Consider the following 16,563-nt stretch of genomic DNA (forward strand, 5'->3'; position numbering starts at 1 on the left):
TTCCTAGACAATGTAGGTAGTATAAATTTGAATCCCACACAATGATTAGAATAGGTCCATAGTTAAGAAGTCACAGGAGAAACTTTAGAGTACTGTCAAAGACAGTCAAGTTTATTGTTACCTTTATGTATTCTGGTGAATAGATTTCATCCTTTCACTGAAGGTAATGTCCTTCAAAGGGTCAGTTTTATGTGAGAATCTGGGTTCCAATTACCTTTATGACACAGGCTGAAGGCCCAGTGTTGTATCCCCACACACTGATATTCACATCCTTTGTTACAGAGTGACAAACTGGCCCTGAGGTCACTACAGCAGAGGTCAGCAAACTTCTTCCATAAAGAACCAGAGGTTTTGTAGATTACAGCGTGACGTACAACTGCTCCACACCGCTGCTAAAGCATGAAACCAGCCACAGACAACATGTAAACAGATTAGCATTGTTGTGTTCCAATAACATTTTACCTACGGACACTGAAATTTTAATTTAAATTTTTTTTTTTTTTGAGACGGAGTTTCACTTTTGTTGCCCAGGCTGGAGTGCAATGGCGCAATCTCGGCCCACTGCAACCTCCACCTCCCAGGTTCAAGCGATTCGCCTGCCTCAGCCTCCCAAGTAGCTGGGTTACAGGCATGAGGTACCACACCCGGCTAGTTTTGTATTTTTAGTAGAGACAGGGGTTTCGCCATGTTGGCCAGGCTGATCTAGAACTCCTGACCTGAGGTGATCCACTCCCCTCAGCCTCCCGTGCTGGGATTACAGGCATGAGCCACTGTACCTGGCCAAAATTTGAATGTCATGTAATTTTCATAGATTATGAAATACTATTATTCCTTTAATTTTTTTCAAGCATTTAAAACTGTAAAATCCATTCTTAGTTTGCAAGCTATATAAAAACAGACTGCGGGTTACATTTGTTGAAGGCTATAGTTCAGCAATACCTTAACAGATCAGCCCTTATGCTTCTTTGGTTTTTTCAACTCCCTTTTGTTTTCACCCTCTAAAGGTTTTTCTTTCTATTGAGATCAGCTATACACTTAAATAAACATATTTTATTCAGCATTTCTAGTTGCGAGAGATATTTCTAGACCTACTAGAATACTGTAATGTGGTACACATAAAGAATAAGTAAGTAATATCACAGTTTCCTACATCTTTCCTTTTCTCAATTATAATACCTCTCAGAAAAACCTTCAAGTACAAGTCTTTTTACAGGCTGCTTTGTACTACATGGTGTGTCTGTACCATGATTTACACAATCATTTCTCTACTGATGACATTCTATATTTTTTTCTCATTACAATGATTTAACAAATATCCTTGTATAAACGTCCCTATATATTGGTGCTTTTATGTGCTAAATTCCCAATAGTTGGAGTACTGGCTTGGAAGATACAGTTCTTGTAAATTTTGACAGATACTATCAAAGAGCCTTCCAATAAACTGTGCTACTTCACATTTCTATCCTTAACTAAGGGAGTTTTCTCACTAAATCCCTGCCAATAATAATTTCTATTTTGCCAGACAGATTAAATGATGATCTCATAGTTTTAATTTGCACACTCACAACTGACTAACTGCATCTGAACAGTGTTCATGTGCTTTACTGTTCATTTGGATTTAATCTTATATGAACTGCCTATTGGTATCTTTTCCCTATTTTTCTACTGGGTTTTGTCTTTTTCTTGTCAATTTTGAAGTGTTCTTTGAATATACAGAAGACTATTTACTTGCTGTTATCTGGGCACCAATGCTGTTTCCAAATTTATACAGACTATTGACTTTGTCAAGGTTTTGTTTTTTTTTGTGGGGGGGCATACATAATTTAGAAATTGTATTTAATCAATCCGTCTCTTACAGCTTTTGAGCTAATTAAGTTTTGATTAAGATAGTGACCTCAATTCCTAGATTTTACACGCAGCCTACTCAGTCTACTAGATTTTTCTTGAAAGATTTACATTTTTTTTTTTTAAATCTCTTGATTCTGACAGAATTTACTTTTGTAAGCAGTCTAAGATGTGGGGCCCAATTTTGTCTTCTTCTAGATATGCCAGCACCAAAAATTAAATAATGCACCATCTTCTTACTGACTGAACCATTTTTTCATATAACATTTTCTGAAAATCTGGGATCTATTTCTAGATGCCTATTATATTCTACTGAAATAATTTTCAGTCCCCAGATACCCAAAGTGTCTTACTTTTAATATTAGCTTGGCTATCAAAACTTTCATTAGATCTTTAATGGCCCCGATCCACTGCCTTCTAGCCCTCAGTTTGCCAATGAGAAAACTATCCAATTTTCATTCTCCTGTAGATTGCCAGTTTATCTTTCTGAAAGGGCTTAAGATGTTCTCTTTCAACTTTCGAATTATACAGCAAGCATCCAGGTCAATCTCTGTTTTTGTTTTCCTGTTGACAGTCAGTTGCCCCTATCTATATGAAGGCTGGTTTTTGTTCAACACAGGAAAATTGTCTTGTATTATGTCTGTGAATACATCTTCCCTCTATTTTTGTTTGCTTCTTCGTTTATTAAACAGAAGTTGGAACGTTTGCTCTCTTCACGTCTCTTTTCTGTCATATTTGCCCCCTTATCGCGTATCTTAAAAGGTATGTCTTTAGCTTTACTTTCCAAAATACTTACTAACTCTAGCTATCCTAATATTTGGCCTTTCTGTTTAACAAAAGTCAACAATCATACTTTCAATTTTCAAACTCTGTGGTCCTCTGACTCAATTTCTGTATCAAACTGATTTGGCTTCGAGAATGAAGTACATCCTGAGCTATATATTTTTACATCTTCTAGTTGCTTTATTTCTTGAGTTTTCTCTGTTGCTGTTGGTGTTCTAGTCATATTCATAAAATAAAAAGTAGATTGATTTGGTGGGGACTTTCTCCTGCACAGTTGTAGAGGTCCAACAAATGGCAAGTGGTTTGTTACGTTGACAAACTCTGATATTGTGGTTTATAATAATATATATTTTGGTCTTCAACCCTTTGGCCTTCAACCCCAGTTCCAGGCACAGAGCTCCTAAAACTTGTAATTTCCTGAGTGATCAGGGTGCCAGGTGCATCTTTTGTTCTCATATTTGGTCTTTGACCTTGGCTCCTGACACAGAGCTCTGAATCCCTTGGAATTTCCTAAGTGATAGGAGTATCTTTTGTTCTAATGAGGTAACTTTTGGTGGGTTCCTGAATGGAAGGTGGTCAAAAGAAAGGCCAACCTATGATGTGAAGTCTGAAACTTTCAGCCCCATCCACCAACCTCTGAGAAGGTGGGAGGTCCTGGAGATTGGTCTAGTAAATATCACACCTATATGATGAAGCTTCCATAAAAATCACTGAAATGCAAGGTTCCTAGAGCTTCCAGAGTGCTGAACATTTGGAGGTAGTGGAAGGTGATGCTCCTAAAGAGAGCACAGAAGCTCTGCATCCCTTCCCACATACCTTTCCCTATGCATTTCTTCCATCTGGCTGTTTGTCTTTTACCTCTTGTAACATCCTTTATAGCAAACCAGTAAACGTAAGTGTTTCTCGAAGTTTTGTGAGCTATTCTAGCAAACGATAAAAGATTAGAAGATGTGGGAATCCTTGATTTATAGCCAGCTGGTGAGAAGTGTAAGTCACAACCTGGAACTTGTGACTAGCATCTCAAGAGGGCATAGTCTTGTGGGACTGAGCTCTTAACCTGTGGGGTCTACGCTATCCCTGGGTAGATAGTGTCAGAATTGAGTTAAATTGAAGGCAACTTAACAACAATTGTAGACAACTGGGTAGAGACACCCAGTTGATTATCTACAGAGAACTGGAGATTGCTTGGTGGGGAAAAACACCCCCACACATCTAGTCACAAAAATGTGTTGTGTACTAGGAGAAAGCAGTTTGTTTTCCAGACAGATTACTAATGGGTACAGAGGTGAGAAGTCTGGTATATTCCAGACAGAAGCAGAGTATTATTTTACTCCTGGGTAGATTAACCTTTACTTTTTACCCCACTGGATTTCTCTGAGGTTCAGAGACATCTGATGTTCAGTTCCACCATTTAAACACACACAGCAAAAAAAAAAAAAAGAAAAAAAAAATAAATAAACACACACAGCAGTCACACAGAACTCTCCAGGCAGAAATTTTGTTTAGAAAATGACTTTTAGAGCTTTTTTTCATGGAAAAAAATTCCATGAAATTCTATAAATTATTTGTTCCATATATACAGAAGAGGAACTAACAGGATCCCTCTGTTGTACAATTCCAGAAGGCAGTATTCACATCTCTATGGAATGTAAGACTACCTGTGCAATGTAAGGCTATACTGGGGACTCAGGACTCAGCAACCCATTATCAGATGTCTCAAAATATCAGGCCAGAACCTTTAAAAATTTTTTTAATTCAGAAATTCAGTGTTTTTAGTTGAATCTGGTTTGTTTTGGTTCTCCACAGGACTCACCACTAATACACACCTTCAAAATATTCATATTTACATCACCTGCTCGATTTATGAAGACACATGACTTTGTCTTCCTGCCAAAGCAAGACCTTCGACTAATTAGTCTGATGACTACCCAAGAGGCAAATCCACTTCTTTGTAATCTGCTGACTATGCTATCTGCGTCATCAGGATTTTGCTAAGAATGGCTCCCTTCATGTAAGACTCTATCTAGCTCCTAGTATTTTGTTTGGTTTCCTATTTTGGCTTATTTATGTAACCACTCATATAGTTTCCATCTTTCAGGAATTCTTAAACATTTCTAGTTCTCTGACAAAATCCTATCCTGTTTTATTATTCTTTTTACATATCTTTACTATCATTTCAATGAAATTTCTGGAGAGGAATAAAGACATAAAGGCAAGTGTTTAGTGTGCTATCTTGGTCTACAAATCTAAGTCCACTTTAAAAAATATAATCTCATTCTTCGTACTTGACTTCATTTGCTGCTAGTAGGTTCTACTAACCTTTGTTCCTGAGTGTTCAGGACAAACAGAAGCATATGTATTTTGATGGAGGAGTGGTCATTCACTACCACAAACAATTTTATTTAGAATGTGACTTATCCTGGCTGAGAAGATATATATAAAGTCCTCAGCACAGAACTTGGAACACAGCATGGCAAATGCTCAAACAGTAACTGTTAATGTTAATAAAAATTGAGGGGAGAAAAGGAGAGGAAAAGAGGTAGCTAAGTAAAGGGTTAACAGATTCAGATAAAAGAGAGAATGGCAAAATAATCTTCTTGAAAGAGTTTACTACCACAAACCCATTTATTGACGATTCATAATACCTTTTAAGTTCATGATATACAGTTTTTCTGAGTATTGAATATGAATTGTTAAACTGGGAGTATGATGGACAGGAAAAAGTTACTTATTTAATCTAAGCCTAGCCAGAATAATTAAGGTAAGCCTAGTCAATTGCCCAATAGTTATTCATTTATGATCATTTTACATCTTTGAAGAGTCTTAGTTGTTTTCATTTCTTTTTAAAAGGGAAATTATAAGCTTTAGGGATACTTGTAAATTTCTCTTGTCCTCTCTCATAAATATGAGGAGGCTAGTTAAACTTTTTTTTTTTTTTTTTTTTGAGATGGAGTCTCGCTCTGTCGCCCAGGATGGAGTGCAGTGGTGCAATCTCGGCTCACTGCAAGCTCCACCTCCTAGGTTCATGGCATTATCCTGCCTCAGCTTCCCAATTAGCTGAGACCACAGGTGCCCGCCACCACGTCTGGCTAATTTTTTTGTATTTTTAGTGGAGACGGGGTTTCACCATGTGTTAACCAGGATGGTCTCATCTCCTCGTGATCCGCCTGCCTCGGCCTCCCAAAATGCTGGGATTACAGGCATGAGCTACGGCGCCTGGCCGGAGGCTAGTTAAACTTAATCATTAGGCTGAGAAATTTGAAAGGCTCCAACAACCCCAATTTTACATCTGTATATAGAAACTCACACAATTACTAAATTTAGTGGAACCTGGAAGGAACAAGAATACCATGATGAAGAGAAGGGAAACGCCTAGGACTGAAGAACACATTTCCTACTTTCCTCTCATGAATACAGACAATAAAGAATTAATTTAAGATCTACTGGGGATGGGATATTTGCCACAGTTTTGTTTTCAAAGATAGAATATCTATTCACAGATAATTCATATGTTGACATTCCCCTTTAAATGGGGCATCCCTGGAAAGATATGCTTAGTAATTCCCCATCTTAACGTGGGAAAAATAATTTTATTTTATTTTATTTTTTTGAGACGGAGTCTCGCTCTGCTGCCCAGGCTGGAGTGCAGTGGCCGGATCTCAGCTCACTGCAAGCTCCGCCTCCTGGGTTTACGCCATTCTCCTGCCTCAGCCTCCCAAGCAGCTGGGACTACAGGCGCCCGCCACGTCGCCCGGCTAGTTTTTTGTATTTTTTAGTAGAGACGGGGTTTCACCATGTTAGCCAGGATGGTCTCAATCTCCTGACCTCGTGATCCGCCCGTCTCGGCCTCCCAAAGTGCTGGGATTACAGGCTTGAGCCACCGCGCCCGGCCCGGGAAAAATAATTTTAATTTCATTCTACCAAACAGAAGAGAAAGGGTAGGAGAACTGGATTTGTTTTATAAATTGATTTGTAATTCTGTACAATGAAAAATTAGAGTCCATTTTTTACAACCAACTTTTGTCTGTACATGGAAAAAGGGCAGAAAAAGTATGACTGATGGTATGACAATAAACGACGCCTTTAGAAAGCCATATTTCCTAAGATAAAAATTTACAGGCTGATAACTTATAACGCCATTAGTTTTCTAAACTCATATGCAGGAATTCTTAACTTCTGAGAGTAAAATGCCTTTATAATAACATTTTTTTCTTAAGTCAGAAAGGAATTTTTGGAATATTAAACAATGACCAATTGCACTTTTAATTTCTGATGTCAGAGAAAAAAATGAAAAATTCTGACTTCAGTTGTATTTGGAAACGAAATTTTTTTTATTGTCAAAAGTAACCATAGACATTTAAAAAGTAGTGATGTATACAGATGGGTTACTTAAGTCTACTGACAATATTTGTTGACTTAAGGATTATAGACCATCCACAATAATTCCACAGATTTCTCTTTAAATGCTTTAAATGTTACTTACAGGGTACACTGTTCCAATGGTAATACTAATTTTCAACAACCAAAAGTTAAGTAGATGAGGGGAAACATATCAATCACACTGAAAGTTCAACATCCGATAATATAACTCAGAAAGGAGGTTTCTCAAGGGTGAAGAATGAATCTTACCTGACACACATTAGATAACGAACAAGCTCAAGTCTTAAAATCCTGATTTATTTTAAACTAGTGCTTAGACATGACTGTGGTTCAAGTTTGGCAGACAGGTTTAAATGTCAAATCCAACACCAGAGACAATACAATTTATTTCAGTTAAGGAATATACACTTTGCCACCAAATAATTATGTCTTTTTCATTCCTGCATGACATGGATGCCTCTATTTGCATGACCTCTGAGTATTAAGTAATAATATATTAATTTTCAACAACTGATCTGTCTGAAAAATACAAAGAAACAGCAAAATGGTGATATTAAAACTGACTCACCACTGTCCTCTGTTTGTTGGGTAGGAAGACTCTAACGATAGGTTTTTGTGGTGACTTGGGGTTGCTCCGTGCCACATCTGTGGGATTTTGAAAAACTGAAAGAGATGAAGGTAGCACTGAAAGGCTAGAAGAGGAAGAAGATGTAACGGTGTCCATTGATGCAGAGCTAGAAACAGAAAAATCAGTTCCGTTCCCCAGAGATTCCAATAACTGTTGTTCTCTTTGTTGGAGTGCATCTAGCTTGCTGGTGTATTCTTCATAGGCCTATAAAATAAAGTAGACTTATATTCAATCTGGACTTTGTCCTGACATTAACAAAAGATAATATAAAAGTTTAGCCTTTGCTTATAATCCTTTTACCAGCTGATAGGGTTTTAAGTTTCAAATTACAAAATAAGTGCCAGAAATACTATAAATGAATACTTTCACCTTTAAATGGATAAATTCTTTGTTATTAGACACTACACTATATTACACCTGACAAACGTGACCTATGCATATGTGATATCTAGACGCTCCAATGAAGAATAAAAAAGCGCAGTATTTCCAATTCTCTGGTCGACTTATATTTACCTTCCAAACCACGTCTAACATAAAACACTGTATCAAGGATAAGTGTTCCTCCCATTAAAAAAATTATTTTGTACCAGAAAAGTTGTAGGCATATAAATTCCATTTGTTCTCTCTCTCAACAGAAAAAGAAGTTGAAAAGTATATGAGGTCTTAAAGAAGATTTGTCTAAAAAAACCCCAAAATTTAGGACACAGTACCAGCCAGATCTCACTGTTAGCACCAAAACCTCCTCAATAGGGTTTAGAAAATGTGTAACTGCCACATTCTTTCTGAAATGGCTATCAGTTAAAATACTTTATTCTTCTCAGTATGGCTCTTTGATGACTTCTTTCCCCACCAAGTGCTGCTTAGAGATTGGAACTTGTATGCAAAGCTGTAAGCCTTGTGAAAAAACAAAAACAAAAACAGAATTGTATTTGAAAATGTGGATTATACCCTATATAATCTGTAGGGTAATCTGTAGTAGCCAAGAAATTCTGGGGCTACTATCCATCAGGGTATCTTCCTAGAAGTTTCATTTGACAAAGGCTACAAAGTCAAGCAACCATACAAGATATCAAATTTTAAAAGGACAGAATGACATTGAACGAATTGGAATATACAAGTCCATAGTTCTTTTAGGCATTGGTAATCCCCTCACTCACACCATGCTCTACTATTTCTACCTATCATCTCAAATAGATGCAATACTAGAAACATTTATGAAAGGGAGAAGCAAAGATTTTAAAATGGCCTTTCCCGTCTCTTAAGGAGTTTACCGTTGGGCAGTGGAGTAGGAGATAGTTGTATTTTTATTTGTGTAACTGCTGTACATGAGAAATAAACAATATTCTTGACACAAGGTAATAATGAGGAAGGAGGACGGCCTTGAAAGGTTGGCATTTAGATAGACGAAGAAAGTAGGGAGGGGGGAGTCCTACATATAGGAAAAATTCTGTAACAAAGTTTGTTTTTTCTGAAACACAGGCGAGAAAGTTTAAGACACAGGAAAAACTAGATTGGTAGAGCTCAATGTCATACAATACCTGGGACATAGCAAAGGATCGATACATGTTTGTGAAATTTAAATGAAGCTTTAGCAGCATCCTTGTTTTCTTAAAAAAAGAAAGAGAAATTTAAATGAAAAACAGGTAGAGAAACAATAAGGCTGAAAAGGTGAAAGGGATTAGACTGTAGAGAGTATATACACCATGCTATGAAGTCTGAACATAAAGGAGCAAGAGAGAATTACAAAATGTACAGGAGAATGAAAGAGAAATTTCATTTCAATAAAGGATACAGGACCCTGCTATGCTGCATCTTACCACATAATTTCAAAGAAAATAAGGGGGGTGGGGAATAGCAACAAGAGCTGTTGAGGTAAGAGATTTAAACTTCATCAAAAGGTCTTCTTTGTTTACAGCCTGCTAGTTGCCCTACCTAGACCGTTTCATAGCAGATCAGGGCATTATAAACAAATAGATTCCAAATTTTCTGAGCTGCAATTTGGTTTAGCTTTCAGTACCAAGGCCTAATTACTTAAGCATACTTCTCTCAATACAATCTATTTATTGAGCCTTCAATCATTCAGTAAATATATACTAATATATGTGCTTGGCACTGTTAAGGCTCAGACTACAACCACAAATAAGACAAACACAGTTCTTACTCTTTGAAGATCACATAAACGCAGTCTGGAACACAAAGGTTCTTCCTGCATGGATAAAATATTCTTATTTACTGTCACCTGAGCAAGTACAGTTACTATGTAAAATAAACCTTAGGAAAAGTAATGAACAGAACAATTTTCCAAACATATTTCCTTACAAAAATGTTAGCCTTAATTTTTGAAACTATACTGATCCCTCCATGACAGATTATAAACTATCACTTCACCACATTTATCAATAGCTTTTCCTGTGGTTAAGTATAAAACATCTACTTATTCCATCTCTCCCCATCCTCAAAGCTGCAATCTACTAAGGCCTCTGGCTCATTTTACCTACTACCCTTGCTGCATTCAGTATGAACTTCAATTACTCTTTTAACACTCTGCCATAGATTTCTCTTAACCTCTCACCTCTAAAGGCATTTATTTCCATTCTATCTTCAAGACCCGGAGAAGCATCACAGTCTTTACAAAAGAAATAAAAATGATGAAAAGATCTCAATTTAGAACCTCACACACCCCAGAGGCACACATACTTATCCCAACTTCTTAAATGTCTATCTCACTATATTAATCTGCTCAAGGTCAACATTAATCTCTCAAACAGTTGCTAAGATTTGGCCACCGTTGTCTTCCTTCACATACTTTGTGGCTCACAATTGCAACAATGCCATTGGTGATATCTTAGATTTTCTGGTTAATTCTTGTTATTTTATCAACTAGTTTGCCAGATACAAATTTTGGGTAAATCTGACCATTCAATTATTCCATTTTTTCCTGTCAGGTTACCACACACTGCTGGAGAAAATAATAAAACTAGTGTAATTAATTCCATGACCAATTCATGGAACTTAGATTTGCCTGGTCCTTCACACTACTCCCTGAAAATCATGCTTGTTTTTAACATCGTATTATAGTCACAACAGTTATTCTAACCTTCCGAATTCTTCTCTGGATCTTAACTTCATCCCTCAGCTTTTAATTCACTCTGAAAATAACATTACCTTCAAATCCACTCTGAAGATCAATGTCATCAAATGAAAAGTTTACTCTACTTCTTTATCTACATAATTCTCCACATCTTTCCCCATTCTTCTTCTACTCTCATTTCAGTGCTAACATTGGGTGTTTAGGGTCTTAGTCTACCATTCCCTCAGTTTTCTCTCGTATCATCTACTTTTCCCTTTTCCTCTGTTTTCTCACTCTATTAATATGAGCAAGCCACTCCAACATATGTGCAAACCTCAGCCACAACCACCACCACCAAAATTCTTTTGGTTATTCAAGATGCTGCAGATACCAGATACCACTTCTTCAGGAGACAATTTTCCAAAAACCCTATTCCTTCTCATCAAAACTCTACTTATTTTTCAAAAAGTCTAATTCTAAGCTCTCTTTGCTAAAATCCAGAAGAGGTATCTTTTCTCTTTATTTCCTTTAGAATATTTTATCATACTCTTCTTTGTATGGCAAATTTTTCTCAACTTCAAAATAATTTTGTGAGGATTAAATGAGATAATACAAGTAAAATAAATTATTGTAGAGACTACCACATAGCAAAAATCCAATAAATATTTGTATTAGTAATAATTGATAACCTGGGAGGCAGAGGTTGCAGTGAGTCAAGATCACGCCACTGTACTCCAGCCTGGCAACAAGAGCAAGACTCCATTTAAAAAAAAAAAAAAAAAAAAAACAAAAAACAGAATCTAAGAAGACTTAATATCATAAAATGACAACACTTCCCAAGTTGATCTACAGATTCAATGTAATTCTTATTAAAATCTCAATTTTTTTTTTTTGTAGAAACTGACAAGCTGATCTTAAAATTCATATGGAAATACAATGGACTTGAAATTATCAAAACAATCTTATAAAAGAAGAAAGAAGTTGGAGGACTTATACTTCCTGATTCCAAAACTTACTATAAAACTGTAGTAATCAAGACAGTGTAATAATATTGGAATAAGGACACACATATAGAACAGAATAGAACAAGGTGCAACTAGTAAATCCATAAAGGCAAAAAGTAGATCAGTGGTTGTCAGGGGCTGGAGGGAATGACTTCTAATGCATAAAGGGTTTCTTTTGGGAGTGATAAAAACATTTTAGAATCAGATAGTGGTGACAGTTGCCCATTGTGTAAATACACTAAGAACCACTGAATTACACACTTTTAAAAAGTGAATCATATAGTATGTGAATTATTTCTCAGTAGAACACGAAATAAAATCTTACATTTACAGTCAATTGATTTTTTTTTTTTTTTACAATGTCGGCAAGACAATTCAATGAAGAAAGAATGGTCTTTCCAACAACTGGCGCTGATACAACTGAATATCCACATGCAGAAGAACGAAGTTGGGCTACCACCTCACAACATATCCAAAAACTAACTCGAAATAGGCCAGGCATGTTGGTTCATGCCTGTAATCCCAGCACTTTGGGAAGCCAAGGCAGGAGGATCACTTTTCGAGGCCAGGAGTTCAAGACCTGACTGGGCAACACAGACTCCATCTTTACAAAAATTAAAAATAAAACAAAATGGGTCATATACCTATTACATAATTGTGCACCCCCATTTTCCTAAGAAATAGTTAAATTATTTTTTTCTTTCCTCCTCCCCCCTACTTCCTACTTAGCTCTTCAGAAATGCAATTATACGCCAGGGGTGGTAGCTCACACCAGTAATCCCAGCACTTTGGGAAGCCAAAGCAGGCAGATCACTTGAGCCCAGGAGTTTGAGGCTAGCCTGCGCAACATGCTAAAACTCTATCTCTACAAAAAATACAAAAACTTGTCTGGGCATGGTGGCATGCACATATAGTCCCAGCCACCCAGGAGGCTGAGGTGGGAGGATCGCCCGAGCCCAGGAGGTAGAGGCTGCAATGAGCCAAGATCATGCCACTACACTCCAATCTGAGTGACAGAATGAGACTCTGTTTCAAAAAAAAAAAAAAAAAGAAAGAAAAGAAAAAAAAGAGAAAAACATAAAGGAATAAAAGAAATGCAATTATGACCTTTTATCTCCTTTTCACCAGACACTCCCTACAGGGCAAGCTGATCTAACGATGTGCTTAGACAATCCAGAGTGGAACTCTCACCCACCAGGAGGTTGCCTCAAGAGGTAATAGTTGATCTACAACCAAAAGTATGCCTGCTAGAGTTTTCAGCCACCTCTGTGAGGTATTTTTGCCCATGAAGCCACCAACGTGACTGCCTGAGAGAGAAGGCACCGAAGGGTATATGTGGATCTTCCACCTGCTCATTTCTGCCCCCGTGTAGGCACCTTCTTTAAAAGCGCCCACTTTCTGCTCCAACAGGGAAGCAGTACCTTTAAGGCAGGAAGCCTGTACTTCTTTCCTTAAGCTAACTTTGGAATAAAAAAGTCACTGTATACTAGACTTTGCTCTTATTAATTGGACTCTGCAGGCCGCAAGCAACTAAACCTGTTTTGGCTATATAACCAATACTATAAAACTCTTAAGAAAAAACACAGGCGTAAATTATCCTGACCTTTGATTAGGCAATGATCTCTCATATATGATATACCAAAAGCACAGCAACCACAGAAAATAAATTGGAATTCCATCCACATTTAAACTTTTGTACTTCAAAAGACAAAAATGAAAGAGTAGGAAAAAATACCACAGAATGGGAGAAAGTAACAGGCTGGTCTCAAACACCTGGACTCAAGCGATCTGCCCACCTCGGCCTCCCAAAGTACTGGGATTACAGGTGTGAGCCACTGCACCTGACCAGTTCTTTATATATTCTAGATAGTAGATCCATGACTTGCAAGTAGATCCATGACCCAGGCGGAGGTCATTCCAGCCTGGGTGACTCTGCCATCTTGGTTCACTGTAACCTCTGCCTCCCAGGCTCAAGCCATCCTCCTACCTCAGCCTCCCGGGCAGCTGGGGCTACAGGCATCCACCACCACGCCCAGATAATTTTCGTATTTTCTGTAGAGACGGGGTTTTGCCACGTTGCCCAGGCTCGTCTCAAACTCCTGGACTCAAGCGATCCGCCTGCCTCGGCCTCCCAAAGTGCTGGGATTACAGGTGTGAGCCACCATGCCTGGCCTAAAGAACTCTTACAACTCAGTAATAAAAGGACAAACCCAGTTTTTTTAAGTGGGCAAAGGATTTGAACAGACATTTCTCCAAAGAAGATACACAAATGGCAAACAAGAACATGAAAAGATGCTCTCTATTATTAGTCATTAGGAAACTGCAAATCAAAACCAAATGAAATACCAATTCACACCTACTAAGATGGCTTTAATTAAAAAACAAATGGATAATAACAAGTGTTGATGAGGATGGAGAGAAACTGTAACCCTCACACATTGCTGTTAGGAATATAAAATAGTGCAGCAACTTTGAAAAACCGTCTGGCAGTTACTCAAAGTGTAAAACAGAGTTACCACAAGACTCAGGAATTCCACTTCTAGGCATACAGCCAGGAAAACTGAAAATGTATCTACATAAAAACTTGCACTTGAAAGTTCATGGTGGCATTATTCATAATAGCCAAAACATATAAGTAGTCCAAATGTTCATCACTTGACGAACAGATAAACAAAACATGGTATATGTGTATGAAATATTCCGCCATAACAAGAAATGAAGTACTGAGACACAATACTACGTAAATAAACTTTGGAAACATTACATTAAGTAAAAGCAGCCAGTCACAAAAGGCCACATAATGTAATTCTATTTATATGAAATATTTCAACCAGCAAATCCATAAAGGCAAAAAGTAGATCACTGGGTCTCAGGGTCTGCAGGGAATGACTACTAATGCATAAAGGGTTTCTTCTGGGGAGTGATAAAAATGTTTTGGAATAAGATATGGTGAATATAGTAAAAACCACTGAATCACACAGCTTTAAAAAGTTAATCACATAGTATGTGAATTATTCTTAATTAAAATAGAAGGGAAAAATCTAAGGATCTATTTAATTTCAATGTAACGAGAAAAAGCAGTGAAATAAAAATTTTATTTTTTATCATTTAGTTAATTAAATTTAGTCTAATTATTCTTACTCATAAGATACAATGAAATCTTACAAACTGCCCATAAATGGACTGTTCTGCATTCCACAGGAAGCATCCAGCTTCCAGTATTCATTTCACTGCAGGGTTTGAAAAAATGCCTCTGTATTATTCTAGGTTCTATATAGACTAAAAATCAGAAAGGCTGTCAGAATGATACAGTGATTAAACGCATGGGCTGTAAATTCAGAGCACCTAGGATTCAAACCTTGGCTACCATTTACAAGTTGTGTAACCTTGGCCACATTATTAAACCTCTCTGTGCCTGAATTGTTTCATTTATAAAATGAAAATGAGAATACCTAAGTGTAACTCAAAGGGTAGGTGGAAGATTAACTGAACTAATATATGATTAGTACCTGATATATAGTAAGTACTCAGTAAATGTCAGGAGCTGTTACTGTCTTCATCAGTCTACAGGGGACTCCAGGATTCAACCATAAATTCTGAAGTAGTTAGGACTCAGCTGTAGGGCGATTACAGAGACAATATCCCTTCACCTCTTGGCTCCAACAAATCAAGTAGAGAAAAAGGACTCTACTACTAGAGAAGCATCTAGCATTACATCTTACACAGAGAAGGCATTCCAATAATTTGTTGGATAAATGAATACAGAAACACTGAGAGGAAATGAAGAAACTCTGCGAACAACTTTTCAGGGTAAACTTATTTTTCTTCCTTTGGATGATGGTAGAAAAAAGGGAACCAAAGATCGACCGAGAAGACAAATTTGAAATTCTTTATAGAGTACTATATCTCATATTTCACTGTAGTTATCATCAAGAGAATCAATAGAATGTTGACTGTTATCTGCCAGTAGAACATCTAGAACTGAAAAGATGGCTTTTAAATAAATTAGTGAGTGGGAAAAAGAAAATCAAGAGGATTTCTGATGGTGGTGTAACCAACGTCTCTGTTTTGCTACAATGAAGAGAAGCAGCAAGAATAAGTAGTTGAAGATTTATCTTCCTATAGAAACATAAAAGGGGATTCTGTTGAAACAGTATAGAATAAAATAATCATAGCACAACTCCTACTTGACAACATACAAACTAATCTGAGGAAAAATTGTGAACACTGGAAATTTTTGACTTATTAGACTCTTATTTCAGGAAGTGTAAGCACAGTCACCAGTCTAGGGGTGATAAGTGACCTCATTCTAGTCAATGAGATAAAAGAAGTTATAGAGGATTTTTGAGAAAGATTTTCCTCCTAGCAAGAGCTTAGTACACAAGAGAAGTTCTCTGTTTTCTGCTTTCTGCTTTGAGGAGTTGTACGAGGGAAAGATCTTAAAACTCTGCTGTGGTCTTGACAGAAAAGCCAAAGGGACTATAGAGATTCCACCAAGTACCTGACAACTGAGCTGTAGAACTAGTCTTACAATAACTTACCTCTATGCTTCTTACTATGTGAAAGGAAATGAAAATCCCTATTTGTTCCAGAAACTTATTCTTGAAGGGTTCTGTTTCTTGCAGTTAAAAGCATTTATAATTTTTATGAAACCGGATTTATTCCTTCATTTTTCTTGTGTTTCCTCTAAAATTTCCCATCTCTCTGCTTTTACTCTGCTTTCTAGAACATTTATCTTCCAATATTTATTTTTCAACATTTATTTATATATATACAACACATACATATATACACATATACATACATACATATACATATATGTCTGTATATACGTATGTTTTTTTTTGTTTTTT

General features: G+C 36.9%; 1 protein-coding gene across 1 annotated transcript in view; it reads right to left on the reverse strand.

Annotated features, from left to right (window-relative positions):
* Positions 1-16,563, reverse strand: part of BRAF (B-Raf proto-oncogene, serine/threonine kinase) — a 206,708-nt gene that overhangs the window by 101,308 nt on the left and 88,837 nt on the right. Inside the window, exon 3 of the mRNA XM_011941290.1 lies at positions 7,577-7,840. Within this exon, the coding sequence (XP_011796680.1) occupies positions 7,577-7,840 (264 nt within the window). The remainder of the gene's footprint in view (positions 1-7,576; positions 7,841-16,563) is intronic.

Source organism: Colobus angolensis, unplaced genomic scaffold, assembly GCF_000951035.1.
Source record: "Colobus angolensis palliatus isolate OR3802 unplaced genomic scaffold, Cang.pa_1.0 Scaffold2, whole genome shotgun sequence".
Taxonomy (NCBI): domain Eukaryota; kingdom Metazoa; phylum Chordata; class Mammalia; order Primates; family Cercopithecidae; genus Colobus; species Colobus angolensis.